General features: G+C 52.0%; 1 protein-coding gene across 1 annotated transcript in view; it reads right to left on the bottom strand.

Annotated features, from left to right (window-relative positions):
* Positions 1 to 8,098: 8,098 nt before the first annotated feature.
* Positions 8,099 to 12,421, bottom strand: part of AURANDRAFT_72389 (hypothetical protein) — a gene marked incomplete at both ends in the record, with an annotated part of 23,854 nt that continues 19,531 nt past the window's right edge. The window contains 5 exons of the mRNA XM_009042110.1: positions 8,099 to 8,132; positions 8,226 to 8,826; positions 8,914 to 8,932; positions 9,326 to 9,355; positions 10,849 to 10,860. Coding sequence (XP_009040358.1) covers positions 8,922 to 8,932; positions 9,326 to 9,355; positions 10,849 to 10,860 — 53 coding nt within the window. The remainder of the gene's footprint in view (positions 8,133 to 8,225; positions 8,827 to 8,913; positions 8,933 to 9,325; positions 9,356 to 10,848; positions 10,861 to 12,421) is intronic.

Consider the following 12,421-nt stretch of genomic DNA (forward strand, 5'->3'; position numbering starts at 1 on the left):
GGTCACATCGCGCTGATGGATGTTAAGAACAATCAGGACGCCCAGTGATGCTCGAATACGTGATGTCGTATTGCCATTATCGCCCATACCAGTTGCCTGCACAGCACGTATTGTCTCCTCCAATTGACTTTGCTCAGCTACAAGCAGCGATTTGAGGGCTGCATTTGGGTCCAGAAACGTGTCCGAGTTATGAGTGTGGCTAGACAACCGATGGCTATTGAGCAATCTAGCTTCCGCTACTTCAGCTGCTGCCGCAGCCGCGCGTCGAAGCGAATCTTCAACGTTCTGAGTCCACGCGACATGGTGCGCAACCACAAGAATTTGCTCCTGCCAATCTTGTGCACGAGATGAACGCAATGTGATTGCGCGACTAGTAGAACTGAACATCTCTTTGATCGAGGTTTCGATCGCAAGCGCCAGGGAGCGGCGGGACGTCTTTTCAACCTCACCTAGCCAGCGTTCAACGTCACAGCTTGTCGTGCTTGGTCGAATCGGCTTCATGTTCAACTCTAAATACGCAAAATCGAGACGTTCACCCTCCAATGCCATGGAGGTGTCTGTTTGCAAACCTGTCTGCAAAGCTCCATTGCTGGGGAAGTTTGGAGTGGTGTCAAGGGCCGCGACAATTTCAATTGCACCATCATCAGAATTTCGCGAAAATACAAGACCAGCGACACCGGAAAAGCATTTTAGTAAATACGGCTGTACATTCGTTGGATCAGTTGTGTTTGCAAGAATTTCTAGCAGCTCTGCGTCTGAAATGAAATTAAAGCGCGGAAACGCATTTCGTTTTGCATCAAGATATCCTGCAAGCCCTTTACGAACGAGCTTAAGTTTTGTGTTTGCCTCAATCAAGGACTTTAACATCGCAGGGTGCTCCGATAAACTCAAAACGGCAGGGTGTTCCAGAATAAAAAAGATGGCCGAGCGCCACACTTGATCCATCTCATCGAACAGCACTGCCTCAACTGGCAGTTGAAGAGCAACATCATCTCCAGTCTTGAAGATAGGCTCAAGGTACAACCATGCTGCTTCAAGTGCAAGTAGTGCGTCAATGGTCTCCTGTAGCTTGGTCAACTTTGTTTCCCACCCTGCAGCGCGTCTGGCATGAGGCCGTACATATTTATTGCCTTGGATTGTTTGAGTTCGCAGAATTTGATTGTCCAGTTCCTATGACAACAGATGCAAGTCATCGACAGAAGGAAGCATTTATGAAATTGAGTTTAGGATGACAATTATGGAAGATCAAATCGAGCATACAAGTATTCTCGTCAATAAATTGCACCTGTTGAACATCTTCAGTGCCACATAGCTTATAGAATCCGCGCCACGCCTCAGCTGCAAACACCGCAGTGGTCCACGCGCGTTCCATGTATTCTAGCTGCTCTTCGAGTGCATGTTCATGCCCAGCAGCAACGCAAGTCTCTTCAATGACGCCAGCGTAGTGCTGCAGGCCAACATCGAGCATCTGCAACAAATTTGAGGTGTCAGTTATCTCAAGCGACTCGAGGCGCGTGCTTTTTTTAATCTGCGTCCAATGTCGTTCCTTCATGCCTGGCTGGCACACCAGACGCAGCAATGGAAGTTGCTCTTCATCAAATATCTTGACTTCCTGCTGCAGCAGCTTTCCAGCACGTGTAGGCGTAGCACGAGAGTCCCCCCGCTCTTCCAGCTCACGTACGGCAGCTCCCAAAGCAGCTCGCAATTCTACAGTGGAACGTTCTGCGTCCTGCGCGTCAATTGTACTGAGAGGATCATGCTGCCAGTGATTGATCTTTTCGACCCATTCTTTTACAACGCCCCAGAGCTGCGCGAGCGGGGCCAATGCCCTATCAACGATGTTTAGCCGGGTCTGGTTATCAGTCAGAGCCAATTGCAGCAGTTTTTCTTGCCGTTCAATGTCGTTAGCATCAGTTCGCATGCTAGAAAGAGACTCTTGCACTGCAACGATGCGCTTGTAGATTGCCTGAACCTCTGATGGCGTGAGTGATCCAGCTTCTGCGATTTTCTCGATCCGCTTCTCCAGATTTGTCGCCTCTCGACTGAGTGCCTCCTGCTGCCCTTCAACAAGCATTTCCAAATGCCGCTTTCGAGTCTGTTGGACCTCATGGGAATGAGTCATGCTTTGTCTGACGGACGCTGGCCACCGACACGTAGTCACGAGGATTGCTGCGTCATCTCGGGATAGGCTCGCACGTGCACAATCACTTTGGGTCTGAGAGAGCAGAAACTGCACTCGTTCGTGCACCTGTCCTGAATATTCATCCATGAGGCGCGTTAGTGTGTCAATACAACGTGTCGAATATTCTTGTAACGCACGCAGCTCATTGCAGTCTACGGGTTCTACTTGCAAATGATCCACAACCTCACTATATTCTTGACATATCGATACCATGTGCGCATGATTATCTGCAGCAACTGATTCAGCAACAAGATAGCGGAGGGAGTCTGTTATGTACACCAAACCCTCCTTGGAATCAATACTTGTAATAGAAAATAGGGGCTCGTGCACGATATTTGCAGTTGAGGTGCGTACAGAAACACCGAGTTCAACAAGCCGCGAGCAGAGACGCGCTAGACGATCTAGAGACCCAGTCGTCTCACCACCGCCCTTTGTACGTGCTAATACCTCCGAGCGCACCTCTGTATCCACGGTTCCATCGAGTAAGGAACGAAATGAATCAAAACGGGCCACCAGTTTAAGTAATCCCTGAAAGTGATGCGAAAGCGCCTTGTGGACACACGCACGCGTCTGGGAAACCAACTCATCATCATGCGCAACACCACAAATATGCAGTTTTGGTGGACGCGGTGATTTGCTAGTTCGCCCAGTCGCCCCTGGCTGTGGTAGACCCCTCATAGATGCTACCAGGCAATCAATTGCCACATCGGCTTGAATATTAAGTTCAGCGAGGGAGGGGTCAAGACGAACAATATCACGAGGAATGTTCTTCTGATCTCGTGAGGAGTCGTCAGTGACTTTGTTGAGCAGCAGTTGTAGCTGGAATACAGATAGCCTACTTGAACCTGTCGCATCAAACGAATTGAAAAAAGCAGCGAAGGCTCGTAAGGAACTTTCGCATAAGACACGCAATTGTCGAGACATCAGCACGACGGCAGCGTCACAAGTGCGACTAAGACGGGAGGCACGAATTTCCATGCCATTGTCATCATTCAATGTCTCCGTGCACCCCATCATGTTCATTTTTGCTACGGACGTATCGATGTCCCGTGGTACGCCCTCTAGTTCGATTCGGCGAGATTTTAGCGCTTTGCTCATATCGGGTTTTTCCGACTTTTGTTTCATTCCTGTTACAGCAAAATTCTGTTCATGCGTCGCTCGCCTGTCATTGTGATTTCGCTTTTCGCTTTGAAGGCCAAAGTATGTGGAATCGGTCAAAGAGCCCGAAGCCTGGCATAGCCATCGCGTTCGAAGCACATCTAGAGCAGAGGCAGTACGGGAAACAATATGCGCACTGAATGCGCCAAGAGTCATTGGCAAGCGCCTGCAAAAATCAGACGATCCGACATCAGTGAGCAATATCTCGCAGTATGCAGGGTGCATCACGGTCGAAGACTTTTCGGTGTCTCTAGATGATAGGAAAGACAAAAGTTTCTGGCGTGCCGGCATTGCAGGGCTGACATCAGGGCACATGAGCTTAATTTTGCTATCTGGTGTGAGCGACTGGGACTCTCGTACTCCGAGTAGCCACAAGCGCTGCAAGTCAGTCTGCACGCGTTCGATCACACATAATTCTTCTTCTAGCTGTAAGTACGAAAGCTGCAGACGGCTTCGCGATACTCCAGTCTGACGATGGACGCGCCAGGTGAGTCGATGAAATCTTGAATCAATCCAATGCGCGTTGGGGTCGATGGGGGCTGGTGACAGCGAGGACGGCTGAGGGGAAGAATGAGTAATACGTTCAGTCATCAGAGGTGAACACACTAAACCAGCGGCGGAGGCTGCTGCGTTGCGAGCAGCTAACCGAGCATTGTTGGAGGCCTCATGGGCAGCGGCGGCAGAGCTATCAGCACCTTCACAAAAGCTGTTTTGGTGTAGATCTTCATCGAGACTGCACCCTAAGACACCGAGTGGAGGACGGCGATGGAGCAGCTCATATTCCACGCAGGCACGAGCAACCGCCCTCTTATACTGCCATCTCACAGATTCCATCATTTCTGTAATCGATGTCTTTATGACAACAGCATGCTCCTCTAACCCCACGCTAGATGCGATGGCCGCGGTGATACGACCATCAATCTCGGCCAGAGGCCGATGCGCACCCCCGCCAACCTGCAGAGCACCACCGTGAGTTGTATTATCGATCAAGGTCTGTTTCATGCTTGTTTGATGTTGCAGAAACCTTTGATGGTGCAAGAAGGACGGCGAGGCAGTCTTTGGAAGCTCTCTGGGGTTCGCTGAAAATGCTGACCTTGCAGCAGGTGCTGTTATAAGACGCCGCTTTGTGCAGAGGAAGTGATTGCTAGCCTCGGGCTCTTTATCAATGCCAATTGTGTGTTCTACAACGTCGTTGCGTGCTGCGGTGCTCGCAATTGTGCGAGCTCGCATCATAGTCAGAGCCCGTGCAGTTGGAGTGTGATATCTCCCTACTCTATCCAGTGGTGTGGAAGCCGTTGCATTATCAATGCGGCCTATACACCAGGAGTCATCCGACTCGTAACGACCAAACAGACATTCAGTGTCTGCAAGTAGAAGTGATAATGCACTACCGTCGTACTGGTTCGATCGGCGCAGTTCTTTAGCACTGCGACCACGGCGAGCAAAATCTGGGAGACTATATGACTCATCGGACATTTTGCGTATCTTGCACGACTCTGATGGTTGGCTGCGAGCCATGATAGAGACTTTCAGCAAGTCGACCTGTCCATGAAGAAAACCTAGGCCTTGCGAAGAGTCCATACGGCGCAACGCTTGATATGTGGCTGAGGAAGGTTAAAATGCAACAATCTTGATGCAAGTCCTGAAACGAGATATCAGCCGAGGAAAGTTAAAAACCGTTCAAATGGCCATGTAAACCACAACTTTGGAGGCCTCGTTCTCGGCCCCATGGCCACCGAGACCTCTGGTTGTTGTTGCATCTGAAAGAGACCAACGTCGTCTTGTGCGCTGGGCCATTAACTCAAAATCTTCACCCGCCTCGAAAAGCTGCGGCATTTTAACGTTCCTCAGCCACACATACGGCTGGGCCTCCGTCAAGCTTCCCTACAATGGTATCCGTTTACGTAAGCATTTCCGTCCACTTGGCCTTTCGTATCTCCCACTAGCCAGAAGCTAAAGGAAGCAAGGTAAACTCTCCCCTCGAAGGGAGGCTGAGCTCAATTAAATTAAGAATGCCAGAATAAGACCTGCTGCCTTAGAGAAATAAGGTTATGCTAGTTGGCTAACTAGGCAGCGGAGTTGCCGTCGTAGGTGAGCTAACATATCCCGCCGGCGGGATATGTTTAACGCCGCTTCAACTTTGGCTTCATTATGCTAAGGGTCCAAGGCCCACCGTGGCGACCTCGCCGCGGCGCCAAGCACGGCGGTGTCGCGCCATTTCAAACGTGCTCTGTAGAATGCGCGTAACAACGATGATCACGATGGTGATAGTGACGATGATTGAGGCTAGTAACCTGCCTTGGTGGATGGTTTCTCGCTGGTTGCTGTGCCCCGATGGACATGGTAATGAGGGTTTTACAGCCTGAGTTGCGCCCGCTGGTACTTAAATAATTGGTTTGTTAAGCTCAGTCCTCGCATCATACAAGCAGCTAAGATAGAAACCGACAATAAACAGCGACTCCGAGCAGCATTAAACCAACAGCAGCAATAGCGGACTTTCGCGGGTCCAGCAATTTACCGTAAGTTACCCCGGAGCCCGGCGACCTACACCACGGCTTACGACCCGGGGCCAGTACAGGCGACTAACAAACGACTTATGGAGCTTCATGTCCAACCACGGGAGTCGGAAGTCGAGTGCACCGGGCACCTAGGCGCCGTCGTGGAATTCGCCACCCACGCTGGACGCCGCCCGGCCTACTGGGGCATGCGCGGGGTCAAACGCGGTGGCTTGTTTGACGGCGGTGCCGCCCTCCCATTTTGGTGTCACTGTCGTTTCTTCTTCTTCATTTTGGCTTTCGCTTCCTCGTGAGCGAGCTCACTAGCCGACTTCAGTTCCTTTGGCTTCTCTGCTGTGATTTCGCCTGTTTTGGTGTGTTTCCAGGCTGGCTTACCGTCGACTTCAATCTGTTTCCACATGGTTTCGGACTTGGGAGCAAGGCCCATGTAAGCATTTTTCCGTTCTTCATCACGCATGGCTTCCCTTGCTTCCATGGACATACCCTGCCGAATAGCCTCACGTTCAGCCTTCTTTTGGCGAGCTTCGAGTAAAACTTGCCAATCCCAGGTCCACCACTTGATTCGTTCTTGCATCAGGTCGTGGTTTTTAGACCATTTCTCTAGTTGTCCTGCAGTCCGGGGGAGCCAAGGTCGGAACCGCTTTGCTAGGACTTTTTGTTGATGCCCAATTCCAATGTGAAATCCTCGGTAGCGTTTGATTACGCCCTGCGTGAGTTGGTTCTCGTAGGACGTCCGTCCAAGCGCAGTCCACAACCTGCCTGCCCGAGATTGTGGAGGAAGTCGATACAGACACAGTCCCCCACCTTCTCCCACCAACGAAACCCTAGAATGGCCCTTGCCAAGCCAACAGAAACGGAGCTGCAGGCTTTCTTTGGCTACGGCATCTGAACGTGCAGCATGAATACGACAGAGGCGCTTTCCAATGCGAATGCGATCATTTTGACGCACGAGCCCACGAAGGTCGTGCGAGACGGCAACAGATTTTTCACCGGCTTCAGGAAAGGCATGGCCTGGTAGTCGTACACCACCATATATAGCCTGATCACGTAGTTCAGGAAGAGAGGCGACATCGAAGCCGCGCGAAGGACACTTCTTTGGATCGGCGGCATCGTTTGCTCTCCAGCAGACATCTGCGCCGTTTTGCGAGATAAAATAGCGGGCACGCGCGCGCCTATAGTCGAATAGCAGGTATACACGTGCAGATGTGTCTTCGTGGTGGTTTGTTGGCGGGTTCCACTGGAACTGTTAAATTAAGATATTTCATCGCTGGATTGTGCTTCCAGAGCGCAACACGCTTCACTGCAAGTTGTTCTTTTGCGTCACTACTCAAAAAGGGCGCGCGGCCTATCAGGTCTAGAAACAGATGGCCCGTGTCCAGATGACGAGAAGCGCCATTCTTTAGCTGCTGCCAGGCCTCGCGCTGGCCACGGCGTGATTCCTGAAGCTGCCGTTGCCCTTCTACTCGGCCGACAGTGGCAAAATAAGTGCGTTGAATCGTAATGGCAGCACGATTGCGCTTTGTCGGCTCCGCTGCGCGTGCAGCTTCGCGTCGATGTCTTTCAAGGACGCGCCGCGTATTGGCGCGGAATAAGCGCTCATCGCGAGCATGTATCTCTGCTGTATAGTAACCAAGACGGTCGCATGCGTGCGCGAGACGTGAGCCAAACGCATGAAGCTGTGAATAACATCCCGCACAGTATGACTCCTCACAAGGAGGGCATCGCCATCGAGCTGCGTAATCACCGCATGCAGCACACGGTTGAACCAGAGCCGTCCAGTGGTGTGGTCGTAGCTCTCTCGCCTCGTTTCGGGATTGTGTAGCGGAGACTTTGTGAGAATTTGCCTCGCGTCTTGCTATTCGTGCTGCTGCATAATCTCCATTTGCAGACGCAGCAGACGCTGCACGCAACGCGCGCTTCTCTAAGTCTTTCTCTGCGACTGATCTCTTTAAGGCCAGGCTCTTGCGCGCTATTCGCGCCTGTGTTTCTATCGATATTTCACGTCTTCCACCTTGCCCATCGAATGGATGCCGATTGTGAAAGCAGACCTGCGCACAGCAAGTTACATGATAGACAGAGACCAGTAGAGTGGATAGAAAGCGCCGGTGAATGCGTCGCAAAGTGAGACAATGCGGCCCTCAGACGCAGAGCAGGTACCACAGGTTCGACTCGCAGGTTGCTTCCCACCGCAATCAACACACGTTGCTATGATGTGAAACCGGTGCTGCTGCCGCTTACCTCTGCGGTGAACAGCTGCCCAACACTCACCGCAATACCTACGTACAGCCTTGCTTTGTCAGCCCGAATCACATTTGAAACGAAACCTAAGCGGTATTCCCCATTTATTTTTTTATGCGCCGGACGCGTGCGGATCGGCGCACGAATCAAGACAAACCCTTTCAGCAGCCTGGACCCCGCAATATGCGCAGTCTACGACATAGGCCGTGCGCCTCGTCGGCCGCTGCGAAACACGAGTCACATCCTTATCACGCAGCAGCTTGGGTTTCACCCATGATACACGTGTCCCCAAACCTTTGGGCGCCCGCAAAAAGCGTCGCTTTGCTTTCACGTTTACGAGATCCCCCCCCGAAGTGCCAACAAACGCCCAGTAGCATACGATGCTTAGCTCGCTGACATTGTCGTCTTCTCCAATGGCTGGTGCTGCATACTGTAGGATCTCGTGATGATCGACCACATACTTCCTATACGCATGTGTTGCAAGCAGGGCCGTGGCAGCTCTTGTGGATGGTCCTCGTGCGAGCCGCTTTTGTATAATCACGGAGGCTGCTTGTTCGAGTTGTGCACGCACAGCGCGTCCCCTAGCTAATCTCTTTACTAAGGTGCAGTTGTGCGCAGCAAAAACCCGAGCCATCTTCTGTATTCTGGCTGCAGCAACTTCTAGTCTGTGCGCAGCACGCATATATAAGGCCTGCTTTATTTTCTCTGCCCATTTGAGAGGCAACCACAAGTCTACGAGGATGGTGAGTGCACGTGCCGCGCGCGTGTCAACCAAGAGTCCGCCCTCGAAATCACGCACACCCGGACGCAGGTCTGCGCTGACGCAGTCAAGACACGCCTAGGGAAGGTTGCGATAATCTCATCAAATGTTGAGCTACTTGAATAAAGCCCCAGGATAAGCCACTGAAGACACAGTAGGGAGCAAGAAATCTCTCAAAAGAAATCGTCTTCTCACCACGGTCCTTCTGCTTGGCAAAAATAAGCTCGTAATCATTGGCCTTCATGGCTCTAGCTGAGTCCTTGCGTACTGAGCGACCCCGACTCGTTGCCGCTCTCTCCCCCCCAATCATTGCGCCAGGTGTGTCCCTAAAAAGCCGAACAAATTCAGACGATGCCATCTTTGCGCCGGCACAGTGTCGTTGTTTCACAACCGCAGCATTATTAGTGAAAGCACATGTCTTGTACTGCGCTGCACCACCTCTGAATAATCTCTGCTGTTGTTGGTGTTTACCGGACGTGTCTTCAGGTGCTGGATGTGTACCTGCACACACGGCCTCACGGCCTCATCAATCTTATTTTCCCAGTGTCAGGAGTGACCACCAGGCACCGGAACAATGCGACAATAATGTGCAAAGACAGCCTGAAATTCACCCCGATACTTGGCAGAGGCCCTGTAAGACTCGGCACATAGTTCCGCTCGAGTGATGCGACGGCACCTTGTGAGCTTAGCATGTGCATGAACAATGTCTTCATCACTGACGGTAGCAGCCGTGCGGAGTTCCGCGGCTAGTCGAATTGCGGCATGACGACGCACGCATGTCTGGACCGTGGTGGTCGGGCCATTCAAACGGCGCCGGCGCACGCGGCGTGGACCGATATCTCTGACGATTGCTCTGACCCGCACGGCGGCCTGGAGGCGGACTGCAGCTGTCTGCCTCGCAGAGGTTCGACGAGCAATGGCTCGTCCCCAATTGCCACGCACAAATTTTTCGATTGTGGTGGCATGAAGAGCTTTTAGTTTGATCTGCCCGTCATGACGAGCTATCCAACCGCGAAGTAATTGCTGTGTAAGAATAATCGCACGTTCTCTTCTTATTGCCTCGGCTGCACGCAAACTAAGCCGCGCATGAAGAACGCGAGAGCGTACTCGGACAGCGCACCGGTGAGCACGAAAAGCCCCGGCAATCCTCGTTGCCGCCAGCTCGCGTTTGATCCTCTGAGACAATTCGCTTGGTATACCACCGGCATCTGTTGAGGCGACGAGCGCAAAACGAAAGGCTCGAGCAAGAACACGTCGCCATTGGGAAGACAAGGATGTTTCCTGGCGGATGCTGGACTGCAAGCCTTCATTGTCATGAAGTCTCAGCGCCGTAAGCCGATGCGTCCGAAATTTGCGTTGAGCAGCGATATTCACTTGGGAATCGAATTGCAACTGCGCCAAAAATCCTTTCGCAGCCCTTGTGCGATACTGAGTTTGTGCCCAAATTGCGACATCAGTCCTCAAACGAGTCACCTACATACGAGAGATAAGGCATACGTTTGAAAAGCCTTCAAGAACGCCGGGAAGACGCACATCCTTCCCCGCAGCCCGGCGATGACGACGCTTTGCACGTGCGTTGAAGCGTGATATTGCCCTCCGAATGATATTGGCTTTGCGTGCCCGTAGGCGCTCCTCCGTGAAACGATGGCGACGCACGCGCATGCGGGTTCGCCAGCATTCTTGGATAATGATGACTGCACCATTTATGCGGAATTGCTCGTGGCGTGTGGAAACCCTGCGTTCTATGAATGCTGAAATTTTTGATGCACGCTCTGCAGCTAGTACCGCGCAATAGCGTTTGCGACCTCGTATCCCTCGCACACGACGTTGCAAAGAGACTGTCGCTGCAGCTCTCTGCATGTATTCAAAGCGTAATTTTACCAGTGTGAGTCTGGCTGAATGACAACGCGCACAACGCTGTACGGCATACGAGGCGGCATTCAGACACGATTGCAGTCTCAGGAGACTTCGAGTATTTTTCCCCCTGATGAAACCTTGCATGGAAACTACCAATAATTCTCGTGTTTCAACGAATCGCATTACTGCGCGACTTTCGCGATCAATTTGTGAGGCTCGTAGTACGATCCTTTCCCGTAGCTCCACACTCGCCAACCAGCGTTGAGAGGTGCGCCAGAGTACTGTGCTTGCACGACTTATGCGTTCCCGAGTCATTTCTACCGCGATCATCTGCCACCTGCTAAATCGCCTCTGGGTCGACACAGTTTCAAAACTTTTGACCTGCTCTCTGAGCAGTTGGGCCCCGCGTTCCAGCAGCGCGGGTCTTAGCGCTGCTTGCACCGATGGCTTCGCCACTTTCACGGCTAATGTTCTGCTCACGTCTTGCATCATCTTCAACCTGAAACGAGGTCAAGTTCGATGTGTAATTTGCCAGTTTAGACATGGAGGGATACGCATCGTACTTAATTCGCTGCATAGTGGTAGGGGGCTGATTGCGAAGGGAGTTTATAGTTCGTGCGCGTGTTTGTATGTGAACATCAAGGGGTGTTGGCCTGGGTCTCGTCGGAATCACAGTATGTGATATGTCAATCAATGGCGGCTTTGCAGCGATTGTGATAGTCTCAGAGGAAGAATTACAATTCACTTGGTTGGCCACGAATAGCACGGGTGGGGGTCGAAACGTTGGAAAGATAATGCCTGGGCTAGATTGTTCATAGTCTACATCAATCATCGCCCTTTGTGTCAATTGTTCACCTACCCGTCGGACAGAATCATAGAGGCGGCTGCCCGTAGAGTGTTTTAGAGGTGTGGCATTGGTCCTGAGATCTAATTTTGACATTGGTTGGTGCCTTGCAACCATTGCTGACACCACAGAGAATTCTCGTCGTCCGAGAGAACCCAACCTCCTTCGAATATCCTCTGTCCGCGACTCCTCCTCCTCCGAGGCTTTCGGCAAACGATTAACTCGACGTTGCTCTGCCTTGGACATCATTGCTAACGTTGGGAGCGTGTTCATTGATTGGGCCGACACAGCCGCAGATGCCTGCTTCTGTGTTTTAGAAGATAACAGGAGCGAGAGAATTGTCGGTTCCGGCCTCACGGTCGTCGCCTTCGCAGGCGGTTTGGACCCGGCGCTATCACTGGCCATTGTAAAAGTAACCAGGTGGCCCGATAGCGTTAAGCGGGTCTCGATTTAATTTTAAAAAAGAGCACACTTCGGGTAGTCGAGGTGCTCCCACCACGCGGAGGAAAATTGTCCTGTTTCCGTCCACTTGGCCTTCGTATCTCCCACTAGCCTGAAGCCAGAGGAAGCAAGGTAATTTCCTCCCTCGAAGGGAGGCTGAGCTCAGTTCAATTAAAGGTGCCAGAATGAAGGCCGACTCGGCGACGGACCGCGCTTGGATGGCGCAGCCACCTCAGCAGGGACGGAGGAGGGTAGGGTAGGGCGGGTGCTTCATTTGCGCCGAAGGAGGGTGGTGGGCGGGCTTAAAAAATAAACCGCGCCACCCCGGGCCCCGGGGAAGCGTGCAAAGAAGATAGACGATCTTGCTGTCTGTTAGCCACATCATGCATCTAGAGAGCTTTCCTTAGTTAGAGGATTACACACAT

Source organism: Aureococcus anophagefferens (assembly GCF_000186865.1).
Source record: "Aureococcus anophagefferens unplaced genomic scaffold AURANscaffold_26, whole genome shotgun sequence".
NCBI classification, from domain to species: Eukaryota; class Pelagophyceae; order Pelagomonadales; family Pelagomonadaceae; genus Aureococcus; species Aureococcus anophagefferens.